This window comes from Mytilus galloprovincialis, chromosome 9 (assembly GCF_965363235.1).
Source record: "Mytilus galloprovincialis chromosome 9, xbMytGall1.hap1.1, whole genome shotgun sequence".
NCBI classification, from domain to species: Eukaryota; Metazoa; Mollusca; class Bivalvia; order Mytilida; family Mytilidae; genus Mytilus; species Mytilus galloprovincialis.
In genome coordinates, this window is record NC_134846.1 from 44,294,454 (window position 1) to 44,318,833 (window position 24,380).

A 24,380-nucleotide genomic window follows, 5' to 3' on the forward strand; every position below is an offset into this window, starting at 1 on the left:
CACTGTAACAGCCAACAAGCAGCTGTAGGATATAATGCACAGGTACCGAAGAACAGATTGAAGTAGGATCAAAGGACAGACAGCACAGTTAATCAGTGCAAAGGTAGACATAGGTCAGATAATACACAGGTTAGGTAATGCAATGGTTGCAACACAAAAAAGTATATGTAAAGCTAGGAACTCGTCACATACAACAATGACAACAGTAGAATATTGGCAAGAGAACCAGTAATTGATTAAAACATTGGCGAATTGCAGCATCATAAGTTCGTTGGAGATAGAGTTAAAGTAAACTAATAGAGGTAAAGAGAGATGAAAGATACCAGAGGGACATTTAAGGTCAGTACTAATTCAAGGTGAGTTAATTAAGTAGTAAATATACGGCTATTTATGAGCTTAACATAACCACTCGCATCCATTGAAGTCAAATGCAGGCTATACATGCACATAGTAGTAAACAAGAGATATATAAGGACAATGGTTCTAAAGAAACTTAATAAGCAATTAGAATATCTACATATGTAGTTCAATTTTTCATAGTGTGGACATATCAATGCAATTGCGGTCAACACTGCAGATGAATGACACTTTTTGATTTTTCGAAAAAAATATCATTAATTTGGCTCGAGTATAAGCAACCTTCGAATAATGATATTGGCTGGACTGCTATTGGGAGTATTTTAATTCATCTGATGTAATTGTAGTTTCTTTAATGCGATGCTTCAGAATCTTTGTTTAATTCTTAATCAGCTGGAGGAGGGAGGCTGTAGTGCTAACAAATCAATTGTGTATATAATTTCTATTTTTATGATACATAACTTGCTTGAAAAAATGGTTGATGCTGATTATCCAACCAAAATACATGTAGTCAAAGTGATATGAACTATAAATAGTAATGCAACATCATACAAAATACCAGTGATATATCACAAGTATATCTTATCATACTTATTGAAGCAAAAAACCTAACATTAAAAATTTCTGATGAATTCAAAGTCTGTGGACCATGTTCTAAGGTGTAGAGCCTCAAAATAGTCATCAAATTGATATGTACAGATAGTAATTTGACTTCATACAAGACATCATTGATCTATCCCAAGTCAAATCTATCAAGCTAACGTAAGCAGATCAATTAACATTAAAAATTCCCGATTAATTCAAAGTCACTGGGCCATAACATAGGGGGCAAGGCCTTGAAATAATTGTATGACTAATATCTACAGATGGTGATGCAACTTCTTACAACATAGCATCGATCTATCACAAGCAGTCCCTTTCAAACTAACTTTAGAAGAAAACTTAACATTGAAATTTTCCCCATAACAAACAAGTGAAACTGTGAGATACTGCTCACTGACGATACCCCACCCAAATACTTGATGGTAAACAGGAAGTTGTTGAGTGATGAATCTGAAAATGCATCACACAGTATAGCTGACATATATAAACCCTGAAACCAAATTTCAGAAAAACCTTGTAATGTAGTTGTTGAGAAAAATGTGATGAAAATTTTCAACTAGGATGTCAAGTGTAAAAGGATGTAAGTGTTCGGTAAACAGTAAGTTGTCGAGTTATGAATCTGAAAACGCATCACACTGTATAGCTGACTTATATAAACTCTAAAACCAAATTTCAGAAATCCTTGTTGTGTAGTTCCTGAGAAAAATGTGACGAAAAATATTCATGGGATGGACAGACTGATGGATGGAATGATAGATGAGAGATAAAACAGTATACTCCCACTTTTTAAAATCTGATATGCCAGAAAATGCATGCCTCAATCTTGTCTCAATGACTTTTTAGGGGCAAAGCAATATATATTAAGACTATATTAAGACAAAAAAAGGTTGCCTTAGAGTACTTACATGACTGTACAGTCAAACAAATTTACAGTAAATCCAAGTCCCCTGTGCCTTCTTGCGGCAGTGACCAATAAACAAATAAAAGATATAACAACTCAGTCTAAATAATCTTGCTAAGAAAAAATAAATTAAAATAAAAAAAAACTTATATCTAATGAAACAAGTTGCAGTGCCATGTAAAGGCCTTGTTTGAAAACATTCTAATTTTTTTGAAAACAAATCAATTTCCATTGGTTTTTAAAACTGTTTTGACATTCTGGCAGGCAATTATGTTCTAAAGGATTACAGCAACAAGTCAATTTGCATACAGTCAAACAGGCAACAAAACGTTGACTTAGCTAAAACCGGTCTTGGCAGGTCACATTAAAAATGCATAATACCTATGCATTTTCAACCTCAATTTAAAGGTCAATCCTCTAATATGATGGTTCCAATACTAACCTTGATATACAGGTTTGACTGTACATCAGGCAAAATATTAAAACATTACATGGTATTTTATCTAAATTTTATTTTCTTCACTATACTTCTGTGCCAAAATGTGTCATATATATTCCCTATTATTCCTTTATCATATAAATTCTCAACTGTTTTGATATTCTTGTTTAATTTCATGCCTGCTTGCAACTTAGATTTATTGCTCGAGAGTCTTTTTGAGTCAATATTGATTGGTTCCAATTCTGCAGCTTTATACCTCTCATTTGTAGTCCGATTGGTTAATACCACATTGACATGATAAATTGTAAATATTCCCAATAAAATAATCAGAAAGAATAAAGATGTCACTATAAAGACAAGTCGTGGAAACTGCATAAACAGATGCTGAAAAAGAAAAAAGGAAGGTGTAGTCTTAGCATAGCATAAAGATTTGTTAGTTTCTAATAAAAAAACTTATGTAACACAATGGGTACCAAATGTGGAGGAGGAACTGCTCATACTTCTGGAGTATCTGAGATCACTCCTCCTCAGTTTTTGGTAGTGTTGCTCATTAGTCTTTAGTTTTCTATGTTGTGTCTTGTGGAATGTTGTTTTTTCTGTTATTTTCGTTTTTCCCTATGGCATTGTCAGTTTGTTTTCAACATACACGTTTTTATATTCATTTGATATTTCTCACCTCTCTTATGTCATCCTTTTACCATGTCTTTATTCTGGGATTCAAACGAAATTCTAGTTTCCCAAAATTATATATTGTGCACCTGCCATGCCTGCATTAAGCTTAGAAATAATACCAATGCTAATTTTATGTTTGGATGTTTCTCTTCTCCAGTCAAAATATGTTTCATAAATTTCAATAACAATGCATATGTATAGTAAAAAAATCTTTGATATTATTTTTTTTTGGTTGCTGCTTCATTGAAGTATACCCAACATCTCCTTTCATCAATCTTATTCCAAAACTTTTATATCAAAAACACCTGTTTCATAAAATATGGTTTAAATTCATAGTATGACAAATTACCTGTAGTACTATAGAATATGTGACTTGTTTCATTTCTCCGTTAGATGTCATCACTTGTGTCTCTAACAATCTGTGGTATTGTGTATATAAAACTAAACTCTTGATACCGATATAAAATCCCCATATACATTTAAACATCATAGTGAGTAAGAACAAAACAAAGTAGCCATGATTTAGGCCCCCTACATCATTGTTGGTCCATAAACAGTGATGATCAAAGCGATGTACACATCTGTTGCAAATACCTAAAAATAGAAAAATAAACAGTTTTATGGCATACTACATTTCTTTGAGCTTGCATTTATCCTTGATTATTCGTTTTGATAAGAAATGTTTGCAAGTGGAACTTCTGAAACAAGCAATCATTGAATTTAGATCTGATCTTAATTGTTTATAGTATTCATGTCATTGTATGTGGTTGATTATCAGGGATAGAAACTCACATGTTTTTTCTATATTAAGAATAATTTGAAACTGCTGTGCCATTAATACACAACCTTAGTTCTTTTGATATTTTCTAAAGATTATATTAACAAATAGGATCTAATTCATTCTTTAATCCATTATTTCTATAGGAAATCTATGATCATATTTGATCCTTTAAAACTAAATTCCAAGATGAAATTTGATATCTGCTAGTAAACTTGAAACTTTACACCCAACATGAAATTGTACATATTGAGCTGGTAACCTCAACCCAACCACCCAACCCACAGGACCAATAATTTCTTTGGACTTTTGACATTGCAGGAAGTTTAATTGAGTTGATTTTATTTCCTTATTATTTTTTTTTATATTTCAGAATTTTGAAAGAAATATTGCTATATTAAAAGGCAAGCTTATATAGATGTACATTGCATCTAATGCTCACTTCTATACAATGAAATAAACAAATCAACATATGGGCTTTGATTGTTGTTGAAGGCCATAAGTTGACCTGTAGTTGTTAGTTTCTGTGTCATTTGGTGTCTTGTGGAGAGTTGTCTCATTGGCAATCATACCACATCTTCTTTTTTTAATAAATAAGAATGTTTGATTAATACAACATTGCTTTATACATTGGGAAATTAAAACAATATTGATGGTTTAAGTTCTAATTCAATGGGTAACAAGCAAACCACACATTTAAAAAATAATCTAAACTGATTTCAATTCTGTCAAAATATTACACCAAAATCAATCAGAAAATTAACAGTAGGACAAGGAAGTATCTATTTCAACATAGCATACAATATTAAATTTATCATTCAAGGATTCAAATATTATTCACTTAATGTAAAACAATAAAATTCTCAGTACTAAATATAGAATACTGCAATAATTTCTAAAAATATATTTGGAAAAGGCTTGAAGGCATATCAAGACCTCTAAATCAAATAGTTTAATTCTTCTAATCTATCTGTCCACAAATATTTTTAAATTTCAAATATTTAAAATATTGGATCCAATTTACAAACATTGCAAATAGCTTTCAAATCAATATCTTTAGGAAGATATACAGGCAATTAAAAAATATAATCATTGGTAAAAAAACTATCTGAATAAAAAATGCAGTGAGCTGCAAAATATTACGGACAATGTTTTTCTTTTTCTTTTGCTAAATAAAACAATCCTTTATTACTATTCTAAATGAAACAATCCCTTCTAGAATTATCAAACCTTATTCTTCAATAATGCTTAATCTCAATAAAATTCATGTTCAGATTTGAACTTTCTAGGTCACAATATTTGGATAAAGCTAAAACTATTTTTAGCAATACTATCTTTCGAAAATTTTCATTTTATAAATACATGTAGAAAATCCAGAATTTATTTATAAAGCAAAACAATTTTACACTATTTAGATCTCCAAAAGTTTATATAAACTTCCTACTCTTGAAATATTATGCAAAGGGAGGCAACTTAAATGTAAATTATAGAGGCAGAACAAGATTATCTCCCATTATAATCTTATGGAACCTAACACAAAATTTTAAATATCTAATATAATCTATGGTGTTTGAATTTTCCCTTTTTTTTAAATTGCCTAATACCACTTACATAATTCAACATTCAATAATGAATTAATTTTGTTTGGCAAATATTCACTTTCATAAATTTTCATCTGGGCATAATTCTTTGAATGTTTTGACCGAGAGTTATGAGAGAACTTTAACTTAAAACTTTTTAACATGTTAAGAACTGCAGTATGAGATGTATGCTGAATATAAATTAATATCTAGGAATACTGATTAGTGGAGTAAAATAAATGTGTCTTTCTACATTGTTTACATTAAAAAATAAAGTGAGACAACAGAAACAAAAAGTGCAGCATATATTTTATTTGTAAAAGCCCATAACTCTAAAAGGGTTTAAGTGACATTGATTTGTGAATTGTGGTAATAAGCATTGTGAATAATTTTCATAACATTTGGTTGAGGCAAACTAAAGTTAATGAATAATCAAAGAGCAGATTGCTCTGAGGGATACGATTGCCATTGTTTTCATTGACACATGTATACATGTAGCTGGATAATATTATTTTCAAAACTAATTCAACTGCAAATGCAAAATGTAATTTACGTAATCTGAATAGTTACAAAATAGCCAATACCGGTTAAAAGTGTATGAACAATGTACTTAGGCCTATTGTGTTTTATTTTTGTACTATCAATTCCAAGTTTACTTTCCACAGCAGTCACTGAGACTCAGAGTGAGAGAAGTATAATTTTTCACTTCGTATCTTATCACCTATTTTCCTACATTAATTCTAGGAGGAACCCCATTCCTAACTCTTTAAAATATTTAATTTCCTTTGGGTCAGTGATCATGACTCCTTTCCGTACACTTTCCTCGGTTTAAATTGCGATCGTTACGACGTTTATCGAATCCGGGTCCGTTAGGGCCCATTCACGTTCGCACCCACTCATGTTCGCCCCCTTTCACTTTCGCACCCTACATATTCGCACCCAAAGTCCGTTCGCACCCTACATGTTCCCGCCCAATTTAATTGGTGTTGTGTTTAATAACTATAGCTTTGTAATCAAGTTTTGGCAAGTGTATTCTTATATTTGTTGTCATTGTCTCAAAATAAAGTGAGACAGCATTTTTTTTTTTGTGTTGAATAAATTTTAATCATGTTTTTGATAGTGTATTGTTAAAAAAAAAATCCTTTCTAAGTAAAGTGGGATTCTGTCAACGGTTTATTTTGTGTTGAATAACTCTTAATCATGTTTTGGTAAGTGTATTGCTATAACTTTGTTTCATTGACTTGTTTCAAAATAAAGTGAAATTCTGACTACGTTTTTTTTGTGTGTTGAATACATTTTATCATGTTTTGGTTACAATAGTGTATTATCTATATTTTATTGTTTCAGATCAAAGGGACCAAGCTGTTAAAAACAATTATTATCTTTTGTGTTTTTCATTTAAAATCTTGAATGTTTTACTTACACCAAATCAATTTATAACAACAATCAGGATTTTCCAATTATTCAACTGGAATTTGATTTAAAATTGGGCGCGAACGTGTAGAGTGCGAACGGACCTTGTGTGCGAACGTGTAGGGTGTGAAAGTGTATTGGGCACAAACGAACCTGATACCACGTTTATCGACAGAACGAGTTAATTTTTCTGAACATGTCGTTGATTCAGAATTCACGGAAGTAACTTCCGGAAGGGAGGCAACTCGAAACGTAATATGGAAGAATCCATTTCGGCCAAACGAGTGTTAAAGTAAATCTTTACGATGTGGACTAAATTTATTTTAATTTAAATGATGCATATGATTTAAAATTATGCAACAACAATAATCTTCAATAGCAGACATACATAGAAAGGATCCCATGAGTTATAAATTAATCAATTTAGTGGGGAATCCAGAAGTTAAGAAAACTATACGCATGCGCAGAATTACCTAAACAAACCCTGTAGTAAGAACTTATAATATTAAACCTAAATGGTTCTCTATTTTTTTTCATGGAAGTACAATATCAAATATCAGTTTAATAATGGTGACATATAAGTAAAACCCCACTTCAGTTCTTATATGACAGAAATAGATTTATCGGAATTCAGAGAGCTCTCGCATTTTTATCACAACTGGGGAATTCCCTCTGACGTGTTTCTAAATTTATAAAAACACTAAATATAAATACTGCTTAATTCTGATTTTCCGTGTTGTTAAAAACATGCATATAAGTCAAAGGGAAATATTAAACATGAAGGTTATGAAAAGAACAATATAGGAAAGTTGTTTGAGTTCATTACCTTTGTTTGTTTTTACCTTTTAAACCAAGACAATCATAAGAATCTGAGATGGTCCTTAATGTTTAGAATAAAACGATTGACGTGAGGGCATTGTCCTGAGCCACTGGTATAAGTCTACAGATTGCTTGAAAGCAATCGTATCCCAAAAACCTGAATGAAAACCAACTTTTGAACATATGGACATGGGTAAACTTAATGCCCCTATCACTACAGCAGGGGCATGAAAACATCTATTCCAACACTATTCAATCATTTCATAACTTACTACAATGCTTTGATCTTGCTGGCTTCACAAATTTACAAGTCCTACATTTAGCATTAGGTACATACATTCTCTCATCATATGGATAGACTGACTGGTATTTCTCTAAGTTTAATGGAGTAATCTCCCCTGGATCTCCATTACAACATTTATGGAAGAAGTATAAACTGGCAAAGGCATTTATAATGGGTATCAATGTATGGTTTTGATCTGGTAGATACTTGTAAAGAAGTGGTAACATGTCCATGATACATATAATGTTACCAGCTAGTACTAACACTCCAAATAATACTTTCATACACTGGTTTCTGAAAAAAAAAGTTATATATCTTTTTTTAATTACTGAATATTTAAACTAATGCAACTAAGGAATGTTTGTAGTTTTTCATTCTTAATTTTAAAAGCAAAAGTCATTTCCTATAAAAAAAAAAAAAAAAAAAAAAATAACAGCTCCTTGAAACCTGTACTTAAAAAAAAACCCATTTTTAAAAATTTTGTGAGATAAATACTTATAAAAAGTCAAATATTACGAGATAAATTTCTTATCGATATAACTCTTAAAAAGATAATCACTAAGGTACAGAAAGACCATGTGCCCGAAATATCAACTTTTCAGAATATACAAACATTTACATTGCTGTTCTTCAGCTTGATAGTGACTATAATATACTCTTTTTATTCCAGATCTTACCTTGTGTACAGAAAATACTGTGAAGCATTGTATAAAACCATTGTTAAACTTTTTGGTACTGCAATCCTGATTGCCTAAAAAGGTAAAAAATAGTGTTGTCAAATTGTACACTTTTGTCTAACCAGTTACTCTTATAATCTTTTAACAGATTAACCGGTTAACCGGTAGTTAAAGTTGATGTTTAAAGGCCTTATCTATAGTAACCTAAAAATATATATAAGAAGATGTGGTACGAGTGTCAATGTCATGTGACAACCTCCCAACAAAGTCATAAAGTTATGTTTTTATAATATGATGAATTGAAGAAAGTCCTTTGGCATTATAAGGCTTGTCTTTGAGGATTCCTGGCAAAGTTTGACTTTTGATAATCAAATACACCGTATCAACTATGTCATTTGTACTAACTTCAGATTGAAAAATTAAAAAAAAACCTTCTGAATTTTGAAGAATTGAATATGTCTGAAATCGATGATTGTTTCATTTTTTCTTGCTCACTGAGTGTCTCCGTTTCAATTTGAACTGATTAAGAATGTTACTCGTACTAAAAAGTATACATTGGTTTGAATTTTGCAATTTTTGAGTTATAATTTCATTTGATGCATGACAAAGCCTTACACATTCAGATGTAGGTCTACACAGTATTAGATCAAAAATGAAATAATGAAGTACATCAAAAAATTTAATCTTATTACTGATTTAAAGTTACTGTTAAAAAAACATGTATACTAATTATGTTTCCTTAAGATCTTGCCCCGAGCTGATAGACAAGTTCTAATTAATTTTATGTTTTTTTATTAACTATAGCAATCAATATACTGGATAATTGATCTGTAAAATCAATTACCACCATAATTTTTATATAAAACATAACTATTTAATGACTTCAATAAAAATTTATATCAAATCTATTAAAATTGAAAAAAAAAGTCAGGTTAACCGATTAGCGTTTTTGGTATTAGGTATTTTGAGCGGTTAACTGGTTAACCGTTGACAACACTAGTAAAAAACTAAACCTTGAGGTCTCAATTTTATGTGAAAACAAAAGAAATTTAAATCCTTGGTATATATCAATAAAATTCAAGGTTTTGAAACAGATTTATATGTCAAAGGGAATGAAAAATTCTGATAAAGATATGACGAAGGGAATGAAAGTTCAGGTCTATAGATTTGTCAAAAGACAATTTGTTAAAGAAAGTGAAAATAATGTTAAAGACTACTTTAAATTCAATTGGTATTCAACGAATAATAATGAACAGTATTTGTATTTGTACTTGAAGCTTATAGTTATCAGTGACACAAGTTAACAAGTATATTTATGATCCAATCATTTCAATATTTCTTATTTAAACATGTTAAAGTACAAAACAAATCTCTTACTTTGTCAGCAAATGTTTGCAAGTACATGTATGATGACAACTAGGCGTGAAATTCAGAATGTTAATGTATTTACAACAATTTTAATTTATTTACCAATACATACCGATGAAATTATGGTACATATTTTGCCTACTATTCCTGTCCTTAGTATTGCTGAATCTCTATAGAAATATAATCCGACTGACAAGAAAAATAGCAGGACATAAATTATGACAATTTGAAGAAATTCCATTTTCTGATCAGTGCATGAGTCTAAAAAAAGAAAACACTATGTTGGACATAAAATATAAAGCATACATGTATATAAATATAAAAATATCTAAGTTTTGAGGTCTGGAACTGGCATGTCAGTAACTGCTAGTAGTCCTTTTTAAATTTATGAATCTTTGTCATTTTGTCAACATGGTCAAGTTTCTTAACTACATCAACTATAGTGCTTCTGCTGCTTTGTGGTAATCTGAATTCCTTAACTATTATCTCTGTGCTTTTTATGTGCAAACCATTTTATTTATGCTTTTGTGTTTTTATCTCATAAGTGCATGCTTCAGAGTGTTTTTAACTTTTAGGACCTTTTAAAGAACTTTTGTGTTGCATGTTTATATATTGATATGATCTCTTGCTTACTATGTTTAATTTATGTGTGCATGACTTGATATGTATGTTTTGTTTTATAGTTGCTCTGTCGGTTTTAAAAGCTCTTAAGACCTTATATGTTTGTGCTTGTGTAACGGGAAAGCATGATTCTACATACAAAATCATCTTTGTATCCACCAGGACTTGAACACGGGACCAGATGAGTGAGTCTGTGTTACAAGGCAGCGTGTGAACTGACTGAGCTAAATAAATACTTCCTTAGCTCAACTGCTCACTATTAAGTATCTACCACATGTTTTAAGAGAAGCAATCCCGTCACATTTTCCCCACCTCAAGAGTCATCATACCATTATGACATGTATGACTCTCACACAACCATACCATAGCTAGAATTCCTCTCTTACCAATGTGGAATTTTAAGTTGGGTGCCAATGTAATCGGAGAACATTAATTTTATTAAAAAATTGCTCGTCTTCACTAGGACTAAACTGAAAACCAGGACCTAAATGCAGATACGTATGATCAGGGTCAAGATCAGAATCAGACATTGGGCCATCAGGGATGAGTGTAAACAAGAACAAGGGTATGCATGAATAAGTCTGGATTCCAAATTACTCAATCATTAGACATTAACAACACAATAATGTCAATGTTTTCTTGTAGTTTTGTATCAAACAAACACAAAATTCGATTGTGACATTTGACATTTTCATGAAGTTCATTCAACTTATAATCACTTTCATAGTAAAATACATGGTTTTCTCACTTTAACACAATGGAATTTAATATTTAGAGACCTACAATTTTTCCAGTTCTCGCCAAACTTATCGTCTGTAATTTTCTTAGGAAAACTCATGAGAGGTTCCGAAGTCCTTACCTCCAAATAAAAGAGTTCCTAGATTTGGCGGACTTTCCAAAACTAAACAGATGCTTTTCACCAGCGGTGCTGAATTATTGATGACCCAATAGTCTTTAACCTCAGTGAAATCAAGTCAGCTTCATCGATAATCAATGCATCGTCTTCATTGTTTTACCTGTAATTAATACACAAAAGATAACCAATAAGAAACTTACAAATAATTATATTTTTATTTGTACTGATACACATCCATGTACTGTATAACTGTATACATGTCATTTTGATCAATCAAAGATCCTCTTATAACTTTTGATAATGTGAATAAGTGATTTTTACCTCAAAGATAGTGCTGTTTGAAATATAAAGGGATGATTTACCTAAACAATCGAATTTGTTAAATGCAAACAACTGTTTGTGAGTGCTTTTAGATAATTCAATGATGCTATGGATTGTAAACACTTCTTATACATATCTATGGTGGATTAAGATGAATGTTAATCTGTTTAACATTTACATTTGTTTCTGATTTGGTAAGTTTATAACCTTACCTCTTGAAAGGTGGAATTACAATAATAGATCTTGCTATATATACACAGGCAGAATCATTTGTGACTGGAATGACTGCATGTGGATCGTTGAATAAAATTGGATGTTGTAAATTGATTTTGGTGTTTCAGGGTTCTAAACCTTTAGTCAATTTTGTTGCCATTATTTTCAGTACAATTTTATATAAACCATGTATCATTATAATAAGTGAATCACTTACAAATGACTTAATTCATCATTTGTTAATAGGCAATTTATTATAAAAATGGAAATAAATTGAAATGGTCTCCATGGCTTAAAATATTTAATACTAGGGAAGATGGACATTGTACCAACAGGTCTTACAAAAAAGTGAAGGGGTCCTGAAAAAAGAGCATTGTGTCATACCCTCCCAAAATCTTCTGTATACGTAGGATACACTAAGTTCCATGACTTCACCATGTTCACCAAAAAAGAATCTCAGCTTAATGCTAACAAATAGATCTGTTACTGCACTTTGCTTCAGACTACCTTGAAAGTAAAGAGGGACAAAATAGTAAAAGTATCAGCAACACATGATCTACAATTTACTTACATAGATACATGTTTAAGAAAATGTGGTATGAATGACAATGAGACAACTCTGCATCAAAGTCATAATTTATAAAAGTAAACCATTATTTTTATAGGTCAAAGTACAAAAATGAACTGTCTTCAACATGGAGCCTTGGCTCACACTGAACAGAAAGCTATAAAGGGCATAAAAAATGACTAGTGTTAAAGCATTCAAACAAGAAAACCAATGTACGGTCTAATCAATACAAAAAACAAGAAACATTTATGAACCACATCAACAAAAGGCAACTACTGCAATTCATGAACATCCAATTCCTGACTAAGTAAAACAGGTGCAAATAATTGCAGCAGGTTGTCTGGAACTATAAATTGACCATTTACAACTACATGTAGTAGAGTTCTTGCCCTATAATGAAAATTTTAGTTTATTCTTCACCTTTTTAGCTCACCGTGCTAAAGGATCTGTGAGCTTTAGTTATCACTTGGCGTCCGTCATCATCGTCCGTCTGGTGTAAACTATTTAAAACATCTTCTCCTCTGCAACTACTGAACCAATTCCAACCAAACTTAAGCTGAATGGTCCTATGGGTGTCTAGAATAAAGTTTGTGTTAAAGGTCACTTATGGCACAAAATGGCATTAAATATCAACTTCATCATAAAACACCAAAAAGGTCTCAATTTAATTCATAAATGGGTCTACTTCAAAAGTCTAAATGCTAAATATATCAGTTCTTTTCATAAAAGTACATAATATTCTCAAAAGTAAGCCCATTTGGGACATTTTGTCAAAATATGATGATTTTGTGCATTTTTCAGACCTAAAAAGTTTAGAAACACCTTGACCGCCAACTACGATCCAAAATGTGTTGTAACCAAAAGATTCCAATTTTGATATAGATTTCATCAATATAAAAACATTTTGGATCGTAGATGGGGGCCAAGGTTAATTATGCCAAAAACAATTAAAATTAAAAACCAATTGTTCAGAGAACAATTGAAGGTCTTTCCACCAAAAACAATGTATTTTAATATGAAAGTTGTAAAATTAAGTTTAAAGTGTCATTTCAATCGTCAAATGATAGCTTATTGTACGCTGATTCCAAAAATATATGGTTTCTATACAATATTTTTCAAAAAAGGGAGATAATTTGTTACTTCCAATTTTAAAAAATGTTACTTTCGATAATATTTGAATATTTAATTGACAGATTCCAAAAATATCTGGTTCTATATACTTTTATATTAATAAAGTACAAAAAATAGCTACTTCCGGTTTACACAAGGTCACTTCCTGTTGTTATTTTCAAGGTTAAATGGTTTGATACCTTTTGCCAAAAGTCTCATGGCTTTATCATGTATAAATATGAGGTAGAAGCAAAGGTCAAAATCTAGAACGTCAAATTAAGCTATGACCTTGAGATCAATTTCAAGGTCATAAACCAAGGACCTCAAATCAAAAGACCATAGGTCTTAATTATATTTGGTTAATGAGTTATATCACCATACGCGTATTTTTAAATACAAGAGGGGAGAAAACTCCCTTTTACGTTCAACGTACCTTTGCAATCAAAATTTACGTGTTACGACATGTCGCAACTAACAATTTAGAAAAAATAATTTGTCGATATCTTATACGGTTTCTGGAAATGAGTGGAAATAAGCCAAATTCAAAAATTAGAATATGACCTTGACCTTTGACCTTGACCTAATTTTCATTTTTTTGCACCAAGGACCTCAAATCAAAAGATCCTAAGTCTCTATCACTTATGGTTTACAAGATAGAAATGCATATCACTTATATCAAATGCATAAGGGGAAATAACTCTCATATGGAGCGTTCATATTGCTTCGGTCAAAATTGGACAAACCATGTGAAGGATATAATGAGCAATTTTATAAAATAAATTTGTTGTAATCTTTTACGGTTGCGTAGGAGTAGTGGACACAAGGAAAACAGTGTTTGGGGAGATAACTCCTACAAAGAAAAGTATTCGGTTACACGGTGTAAATTTCAAAGGCGCATAAACTGTTGGATATCATATACCAAATATCTAAGCAACATATTGCAAAACAAATGTTTATCGCAAGAACAAAATTTGGCGGAAGAAAAAAAAAAAAAAAATAATCAGAAGAAAAACAATAGGTCTTTCCACAGAAAAGTGGAAAGACCTAATTATGGGAAAAAATTACCAAAATTGACCTTTTAATACTAATAATGTTTATTTAAGGGGTCATAGCTCCATAAATTGTAATGGAAAGTGCCAGAAAAACTATTTTTGTCTTAATAGTATTATCACAAGTATTTCTAGTTGAAATTTGTAATTTCTTGGCCCGATTAAAAAAACAGAAAAAAATCAGGGCCGATTTTAACCCTTCCGGAACCATCTCCTTTTCTGTTTTATCAACATGGCCACCATGGCTAAAAATAGAACATAGGGGTAAAAAGCAGTTTTTGGCTTGTATTTTAAAAACCAAAACAGTTAGAGCAAATCTGGCATTAGGTAACAGTGTTCATAAGGTTAAGTTCTATCAGACCAGACTCACCTGCAATTTTCAGATGAATCTAATAACCCATTGTTGGGTTGCTGCCACTAAATTGGTAATTTTAAGGAAATTTTGCAGTTTTTGGTTATTACATGTATCTTGAATAGTATAAATGATAAAGATAACCCATACAGAAAAAATGATCACTAGGCTAACTGCATTGCTCAACTGGCCACCAGTTGAGGGCTAGCTGGCCATCAGTTGAGCAATTAGTTGAGGGCTAGCTGGATTTTTGCCATGCAAATTAGGTAGCCCTCAACTATCAATGCTCAACTTTATGCAAATTAGTTGAGCAACTTTGAGAAAATATCATAGTTGAGGGCTAGGTGTCCAACAGTTGAGAAATTAGAGTTGAGGGCTACCTGGCCAACAGTTGAGGACCAGGTCATTAAAAGTTGAGGGCTAGGTGGCCAATAGATGAGGGCCAGGTCATTAAAAGTTGACGGCTAGGTCTTTAAAAGTTGAGCATTGTGTGGTAATTGCACACTGATGACTACACATTATAGAAAAAATAATTTAAAATTGTGTATTTTTATAGCCAAAATACTGCTGAAAAACCTCAACTCACAACAGACTACATGAATGCTTTGTCCTTGCTTTTTAGAAGTTATCTAGCAAATAAGAATAGATCTCTAGTTTTATACCAAATTCATTATATTAGAATATTCTTATTTTATTAGTAATACTTTCTTAAACAAATTGTCTTAATAATAAGATAAACATGTCTCCTGTCTTACACATTTTGACAATACATAAATTAATGCATAAATTCCTTTTCTCATTTTTTTTCTTCACTCTTTAAAGTTTATAAAGAAAACACTTTTCATATCACTATTTTGAACTAAAAGAGCATAACTATACACTTATTCAAAATGGTGGAAATCAAATCTAATCCAATATTTTGTCCAATGTCACTTACCAAAAGATGTTTCCAGAAATATGTGTTAAAACATCAATCTTCCTAAATCCAAGAGTCATGTCATCAGAAGAATACACTGCACTTATCAATGTCAATACAGTTATTTGTAACTTTTTTTTATCTAGATTCATTGTAAAATTCATATTTTATTCATGATAGCTAGAAGACATCTTTGCTTGCCATGTGCATGCTCAAACCCAGTTCAAATTTTAAATGTTTGAGGTTCTTTTTGGTATTGTGACAGTGTGATCACTTTGAGATTTGCCCCTAATAATAACTGTTAATTACCTCAATCTTGAATATTTGATATATCTTATAATAAAAGAAATACTGTTTGTTTTTTATCTTTATGTCAAAGATTTAGTTAAGTTAAAATACAGAAAAATGTATAAAAACATGTGCTTCCCTTAATTTTGCCTCAAACTTTGTGTACATTTATAATAATACTTCCTGTCCATTTGCACTAAAGACAGATAAAACAGATGGCACATAACATTTATATCACCAGGTCATATTTCTAATTGCTCAACTTTTGTTCAACTATATAAAAAAAATCAAAGTATGAACGCTCAACTTTTCCTCAACTACAAAAATTTCAAAGTCTGAATGCTCAACTTTTGCTCAACTACAAAAATTTCAAAGTCTGAATGCTCAACTCTTGCTCAACTACAAAAATTTCAAAGTCTGAATGCTCAACTTTTGCTCAACTATATGAAAACCAAAGATCAATTGCTCAACTTTTCCTCAACTTAATGGCCAGCTTAAGTTGAGGGCCAGTTGAGCGACATCTATCCAACATACACTGCTTGGCCAGGTTTGAGTTGAGCTAAGATGCTCAACACCTAGCCCTCAACTATTTTGCTTAAAACAGCTAGCCCTCAACTGTCCGCCACATGGCCATCAACTGGCCCTCAACTTTTTTTTCTGTAGGGGAAGCTGTACACAGCAAATATGTTCAGCAAAGTAAGATCTACAAATAAGTTCATATGACCAAAATTGTTGATTGACCCCTTAAAGAGTTATTTCCCTTTAAGGACAATTTTACACAATTTGTTTTAAAAAACAAACTACGATGAAGTTGGACACTTAAACTCTAGATCTTAAACGAAAGATAAATGCCAAAAAATCAAGGTGAGTGATTCAGGCTCTTGAGAGTCTCTTGTTTAAAATCAAATGAACACATTTAATTCAATCTTAAGACGAATTTCCTTAGAGTGTTGAGATTTTAGTCGATTAGATTGCTACATGTATCTATCGCAAGACCTTTGGGTTGATGGTCAATATATATGTCAAATGAAACTTGATGCCAGAGCATTTTAAGTAGTCAAACAACTGTATCAATAACCTGTCAGTGCTGAAGTTGTGAGTATGATTACTGCATAGGGCAGGTGCATTTAAGACTCCAGTCTCAATTGACTTGGATTTTCAGTTTTCCTTTCCAAAGGTTGATGGTTTTCTCCAGGCACTCAAGCTTCCTCCAATAAAAACTGACCACTATGAAATAGCACAATAGTGTTGAAAGTGGGTTGAATCCCAATCAATTAATCAATCAAATGCCAAGGTCACAGGACCAAGAGCTACATGTGTTCTATTGTATATCTTACAGGAAAAATATATTGCATTGTTTAATTGTGGAAATAAAAAGAGGAATAGGCATATCATGCTCCAATGTTGCAGCAAGGTGTATTGATACATTTTTTTTTGCTGTCAAATTTGCAACCAAAAATGTCACCTAAAATATTGCATAAATGATATCTGTCAGAAACTAGAATCTCTATGATTAACAATGCTATCAAAGAGAAATCAAACCTGTGTGTTTCTGTCACTTTTAGTATTGATTTAATCAAAATGAAACAATTTTTTATTTTCAAACATCAAAACATGAAAATTGAATTGATGGGTATAAATAATATAAATATATATATATGGTTTTTACATTGTATGACTTTGTTTATAGTTTACTATAAAATGGGAGGAATGTCCCCAAAGCATTGATCATATTGTATAAATTTTATGTTCAATATTCTTATGGTTAATAATTTCTGTAGTTATTAACACTACCAAATGCTATGGATTCATCTATTTTTTTTGGTATAAGTTTTCGTTGATTGATGAAAACTTGCATTTTGAGGATATTTGATTTTGTGGTTTTACCAATTTCCGCATTCAAAGCCTATGTAAAATTTGTAATTTGTTGAATATTTGAATTCGTTGTTCACTAGTACCTACAAAAACCATGAAAATTGGTATCCCACGAATAATAGTGACTCCACAGTATATAAAGAGGATTGTGTTTAAGTTTGAAATGCTTTATTTTTAGGATGTCAAAAGTGGATGTATGGTAAAATAACTTGATGACAGTTGCATATAAGTAGTGCAGTTTAATAAAAAGAAACACAAACAGAAAAGTAGAAGCAAAAATGCCATTGAAAACATTTTCCAGCAATAAATGGCCAAAACATTATGGATTTGACATTGTTGGTGATGGTCCCTGTTTTGTGGCCTATGTTGTTCATGGAAGTGTTGCTTACAATGCAGGTTTAAAAGCAGGGGACCAGATTCTAGAGTTAGAAGATCATGATGTCTCTAATATGTCGTTAGAATCCTTGAAGAAGTTGGCTAAAAGTTGTCCAACGCAACCTCCTCCAGTTGGTGTGGTTTCTAGATATCATCAGGTTGACCTTGTAGGCAGTAGGACATCTGGTTATGGATTCAAAATAAAGGGAGATAAACCAGTCACAATAGAGTCAGTTGAGATCGAGAGTCCAGCTACGGATGCTGGGTTGAAACCTGGTAAGTAATATATTTTATGTGTGTGGTATGGGCTTGCTCATTGATGAAGGCTGTATATGGTGACCTTTTGTTATTAATTTTTGTGTCATTTGGTCTTTTGTGGAGAAATGTCTCATTTGCAATCGTGCCACATCTTCTTTTTAAAGTTGTGTGGAGTATTAATTGTCCATGAGACAGCAATTCTTAAAAAAAAAAAGAGCACTTAGAAGTCATTGATCTTTTAGTTAGTAAACACACTAAAATACATGAAACTTGGAAAAACTTTGTAATCTTTTTTCCACCATGATTTCATTTGAATAACTAAATCTAAATTATGTATCAACAAAATATATGAAGGATTAGACACACAATGGTGCCAGGGAATAGTTGTAATTGAGCTTAGTTCTCTCAGTATCAGCAGTAATGAAATTTTCTAATAAAGGTTTTGTAAATTCCTTAATGGTATTCTTTCATTAATTATTTTTGTGGATTAACATTGAGTAATTTCTTTTTTGAAGGGAATTAAAAAGTAAATGTTTTGATTATATCAATATACTGTAAATCAAAAATTATTGTGAGGTTTTATTGATGCGAATAATGCCAATGGGTGGGTATAGCAACAATAAGAATTCGCAATCTGATCACTTAAACATAGATCTGTAAACAGAGATTTTTTGAAAGGGCAATAATTAAACTCGCATTTTGTTCAATTTTGAAAAATCGCAAAAATAAATGCACTCAATTATTTCTGAATTTACAGTAATTAGTTGACAAAAGACAGATTTGTATTTCATAATGGAGCTTATTTATCTAAGTTGGACTCTGTCCTAGCTGTCATGTACACTATGAATCCTAGGGCCTCAGCGGCTGAGTGGTTTAAGTAGTTACTACTGTAATCACTAGTTACTACTGTAATCGTTAGCCAGTCAACACTGAGGTTTTGAGTTTGAACCCTGCTCGTGTGGGTGCAATCATAATTGACTAGGATTGTCAGTTTTCTGTCGAAGGTCATGGTTTTCTCTGGTCACTCCGGCTTCCTCTACCAATAAAAACTGGCCTCCATAAAAAAGCCTAAATGTGGTGTTTAAAAGTGGCGTTAAAACACCAAAAATCAAAAATTAAAATATCACTGACTAAATCCTGAAAATTCAATCTATTTGTAGCTAATATCAATTGTAATATTTATCTTCAAGAAGCCATGCTAACAGATGAATAAAGTCAGATTGATGAAAATTGATATTCTGCAAAAATTCAAGAGCTGAAAGTATATGTTCTAAATTAAGCTCTTTTTTGTTTGTTTTAGGAGATATAGTTTTAGAGGTGAATGGACAAACTGTTAAAAGGTCAGATGAAATGAAGAACTTCCTGTCGGGCAGATTACGTAGAATGACACTATCATTGATACCTATTAGTAAACAAATTAAACCTGAACCACAACAAGATAATTCTGAAAGTTCTGGTATTGAATCAGGATCAGAAAGGTCTAGCACATCATATGGAAGAGAACGGTCTGATTCAGAAAGATCCAACACACCACATCGAACAGAAAGGTCAGATTCAGAAAGATCCAATGGATCACATAGATCTGCATCACATGACACCAGTAGGTCAAGGTCATCACATAAAAGAGAAAGACATGAATCTGATAGGTCAGGGTCATCACACTCATTTGATACTCACAACTCAAGGTCATCTCATAGAACAAGGAGGCATGATTTAGAGAGTTCAAGGTCATTAAATAGGTCAGAGAGGAATTTGAGGTCATCAAGGTCTGATAGATTAAGACCAGAGGATAGTATGCGAGAATCAGATAATGGCCTACCTAAACACAGTACACCTTTGGTTGGCAAAAGTAGAATAAAACAAGCTAGAATGCTGCATAATAAGGTATAATTTTGTAGATGTATTTTTATATGACTAATATCAGAAAATCTCTTTCATGTCTGTGTGCATGTTAAATCATATATGAGCATAATGTTTTTCCGTCTCTGCATCTGTTTGTTCGTCTGTTTTTTTGTTCGTCCGTCTATCCTGCTTTAGATTAAAGTTTTTGGTCAAGGTAGATTTTGGTGAAGTTGAAGTCCAATCAACTTGAAACTTAGTATACATGTTCCCTATGATATGATCTTTCTTATTTTAGTGCCAAATTAGAGTTTTGACCCCAATTTTATGTTCCTCTGAACATATAAATGATATTGCGAGTGGGTATCTGTGTACTATGGACACATTCTTATTTAGCATGCATTTGTTACTGTGATTGTTGAACAATGCACCGTAAAGGCAGATTATTTTTTGCTAAATTAGAAAATGCTGCATACAAATACAGCTACCAAAATTAAACATAAAAGTTTTTATTTTGACCAAACCTATTCAATCGTAATTTTATCAGTAGTATAAACATCACAAAAAAATCTGAATTTATAGCAGTAATCTTGTAGATTTTCAAAGCAAACATGATTTGTTTACAGTTTTATGAACCCATGCTCATAACGACTGGTAAGTTTAGGAAAATTGACATTAGTAAAGAGAAAAAAATAATGAAAAATTCAAATTGGTAGTCTGTGTTAAATTGAGAATGGAAATGGGGAATGTGTCAAAGAGACAACAACCCCATCATAGAGAAGACAACAGCAGAAGGTCATCAACAGGTCTTCAATGTGTTTGTAAAGGTCACTTTCATCAATGCTTTTTATGCTCCACCTACGATAGTAAAGGGGCATTATGTTTTCTGGTCTGTGCCTCCATTCATCTGTCCTTTTGTTCGTTCGTCCGTCCGTCTGTCTCACTTCAGGTTAAAGTTTTTGGTCAAGGTAGTTTTTGATGAAGTTGAAGTCCAATCAACTTGAAACTTAGTATACATGTTCCTTATGATATGATCTTTCTAATTTTAATGCCAAATTTTTACCTTAAATTCACGGTCCACTGAACAAAGAAAATGATAGAGCGAGTGGGGCATCCGTGAACTGGGAACACATTCTTGTTATGCTTTCCTGTTGAACAGATCGAACCAAAATGATTTGTGTCACTTAGAAACTAAGAATATAGTATTACTTAATTTCATTTGTATCATGTCTTACATTTAAACAGGTCTTACTGTAAATGAGATAAATGAACATGAGACATGCAAAATATAGTGTCTCACTGCTGTACTAATGGAAAATCATCAAAGCTAATTATGACAGTCATATATGGTAATATAAAAAATCACAAGGGAAATACCTAAAAAATTGCAGGCAATTTGCAATGATTACAATCAAACAATTTTTATATTATTTTTTTTCGATCAAATAACTGTAAACAAATATACATTTTCTGCTTGACTTAAAACAGATTCATGATTGTTATTGTAGTTGTTATGGAAACAGATCATCAATTATTAAAAAAAGGTCTTTACAGGTTTAATTACATTTGGATAACTTAAGTAACTACGGTATGTAGTTTGGTCTACCTTTGGTGTTATAATGATTAATTAAAATATTATTCAAATAGTCAATTCCTTTTATCTAGAAAATTGCTTAATAATTAATGTCATGACCTCTTTTTTTTGTGCTAACATTGATTTTTCCAAAAACATCTTCAGCTGTTTACCTATAGACATTAACATATATATATTTACAGCATTAGAAGGTGTCTGATATATATGTGTTAGAGTATATGATTGACATGATTGAATCAAAGGAATGAATCTGTATCTCACACTCTGTGTCGATAGACAATATTTAAAAATCTGAAATTTTTGATTTAATTTAATTCTGATTTGCTAGTTTAGAACAAAAATTATACATTTTATATATTTGTATCTTGTGATAAACTCTATAGATTCATTTTAATAGCCTTTCACATTTTGAACTGACTCAGTGGTTTAGTAGTAGCATTCTATGCAGTGCTGGGTGTCTTAGGTGTGGACCCTGCAATTTCAAACCAAAGACTTTAAAATTTGTATTAGCTGCTTTTCAACTGAGCATGCTGCATTAAGGAGTAAGAACAAAGACTGGTCAGCTCTGAGGCAGAATAATGTGTCTGGGTAGGGTGACATGTCTTCCAGTGGCCTGTTATCTTGTGAACTAGCAAGTTAAAATCTGTCTCAGTATGTTAGCCTTAAAGTACAAAGCAGGGTTTATATCCACATAACATTACTTGTTATCTATCTATATGTGTATATGTAAATTTGCTGCTGGATGTTAAACAGCCAAACATCATCTTCTATAAAATCAAATCATTTAAATCAATTAAATTAATTAATTTAAGGGGAGGTTATGCCTGAAATATTACAAAGATTATTCATAAGCTTTTCACAAATGTTCAACATGTAGATAATTCCATTAAAGAACAGCTACAGAAATTGCTAACAAAAGCACATAAGTTTCACATGTGAAGCACATGAGATGCAAGTAAGAATTGTATGCAAATCAGGTTGCTCATATGTGCAGTTTGGTAGTTCATATGTGCCCACAAAAATCTAACATAATGCTCACATGTGCAATTCAAACCTCAGGTGAGCTTTTATCATCCATGTTAGTTTTATGTTTAACTTAGTTTTGTACTTTGAAAAGTTTTTCCATTCTTCTAACCATTCAAAACTAACCTACATCATTGCTCATATGAGCTTTTTCAAAATGACATGCCCAGTCATGTACTTCCTGTAAATTCAAATTCATGAAAAGCATGCAATAAATGGAGGTAGATGGAAATGGAAAATGTTAAGTCCTATATTGTGCTATTTGAAGAAAGGCATTGTTGAAATCTGATAAAACCAGTGTGGCTGTGGTTAATTATTTGTAAGCTATCATTTCTATTTCATTATTTTCATTTTTGTGTCAGATTTTGAAATATATTACAATTTTAAGTCCTTTATGGGAATATATATAGGTTGCTTCAAAATAAGTACTACATGTATAAAGATTTTTCCTTTTTAAACTTTTTGAAATGCAGTACTTATTAATCAAAGACATTCATTGTGTACTAAACTTGCAAGTCCCTCTATTAGTTTTATAATGTAATGTTATGTTTTTAGTCATGATCATGATTATTGTTGAAATAAAAAAAAAAAAAAATCATATGAAAATCATAATTAACTGACAATAATTAAAGAATAACTCTTTTAACATGATGTACTATCAGTTATTTTATTTTCAACTGAATTATTTAAGATTTTCATTTAAATTTGAAAAATATTCCTTTTTTAAAGCAGCCATTTTGTTTTGGTCAACTATAATATTCACGTGTGCAACATGCGAGCAACTGCTCATATGAGCAATCTAATAAAATGCACATGTGAAACAAAAGCTCATATGAGCAGTTGCACGTGAGGTTTTTAACATGCAAATTAGGTTAGTTTCATATGTGCAATTTTTTTGCTCACAAAATGCTCACCTAATTTGCATGTTAAAAAACTCGTGTGCAATCATGTTAGTTTCTAACGTGAGCATCTTATGTGCAACTTATGTGCAACATGTTAGCACTTTTTGGTAAGGGTTATTTTGTTAGCTTTAATTATCTTTGTAAGGTTGCTGTTAAAGTAAATTTTATTTCATCTATTATAAGAAGATAAGTTTTATTCATCATGTTTATGCAGAACAATAGTTATGAGTTATTCAACTCACTGAAATGAAGTGCAAATAATACTATTTCTCACTAGTCTGAAGGATACATCACACTTGGAATCAGTATTGAATGTCTCCCATTCAGTAG

The 24,380-nt window shown here is 31.5% G+C and overlaps 2 protein-coding genes across 4 annotated transcripts in view; one reads left to right on the forward strand and one right to left on the reverse strand.

The window, feature by feature from the left end:
- Positions 1–2,353: 2,353 nt before the first annotated feature.
- Positions 2,354–11,503, reverse strand: LOC143045077 (palmitoyltransferase ZDHHC4-like). 3 transcript variants are annotated; one of them, XM_076217379.1, is made up of 6 exons: positions 11,371–11,503; positions 10,003–10,151; positions 8,523–8,596; positions 7,835–8,139; positions 3,322–3,566; positions 2,354–2,684 (listed from the first exon to the last, which is right to left on the reverse strand). In XM_076217379.1, exons 2-6 carry the CDS (start codon positions 10,129–10,131, stop codon positions 2,361–2,363), a joined length of 1,077 nt encoding a protein of 358 aa, XP_076073494.1. In that variant the 5' UTR covers positions 10,132–10,151; positions 11,371–11,503; the 3' UTR covers positions 2,354–2,360. The 3 variants fall into 3 exon arrangements, with proteins under 3 accessions (XP_076073494.1, XP_076073491.1, XP_076073492.1); XM_076217376.1 differs by lacking the exon at positions 11,371–11,503 and adding an exon at positions 11,295–11,355; XM_076217377.1 differs by lacking the exon at positions 11,371–11,503 and adding an exon at positions 11,291–11,329.
- A 6,750-nt stretch (positions 11,504–18,253) lies between these two features.
- LOC143045081 (delphilin-like) overlaps positions 18,254–24,380 on the forward strand; it is a 61,392-nt gene continuing 55,265 nt past the window's right edge. The window contains exons 1-2 of the mRNA XM_076217381.1: positions 18,254–18,710; positions 19,993–20,576. Of these exons, the coding sequence (XP_076073496.1) occupies positions 18,338–18,710; positions 19,993–20,576 (957 nt within the window). The 5' untranslated portion in view covers positions 18,254–18,337. The remainder of the gene's footprint in view (positions 18,711–19,992; positions 20,577–24,380) is intronic.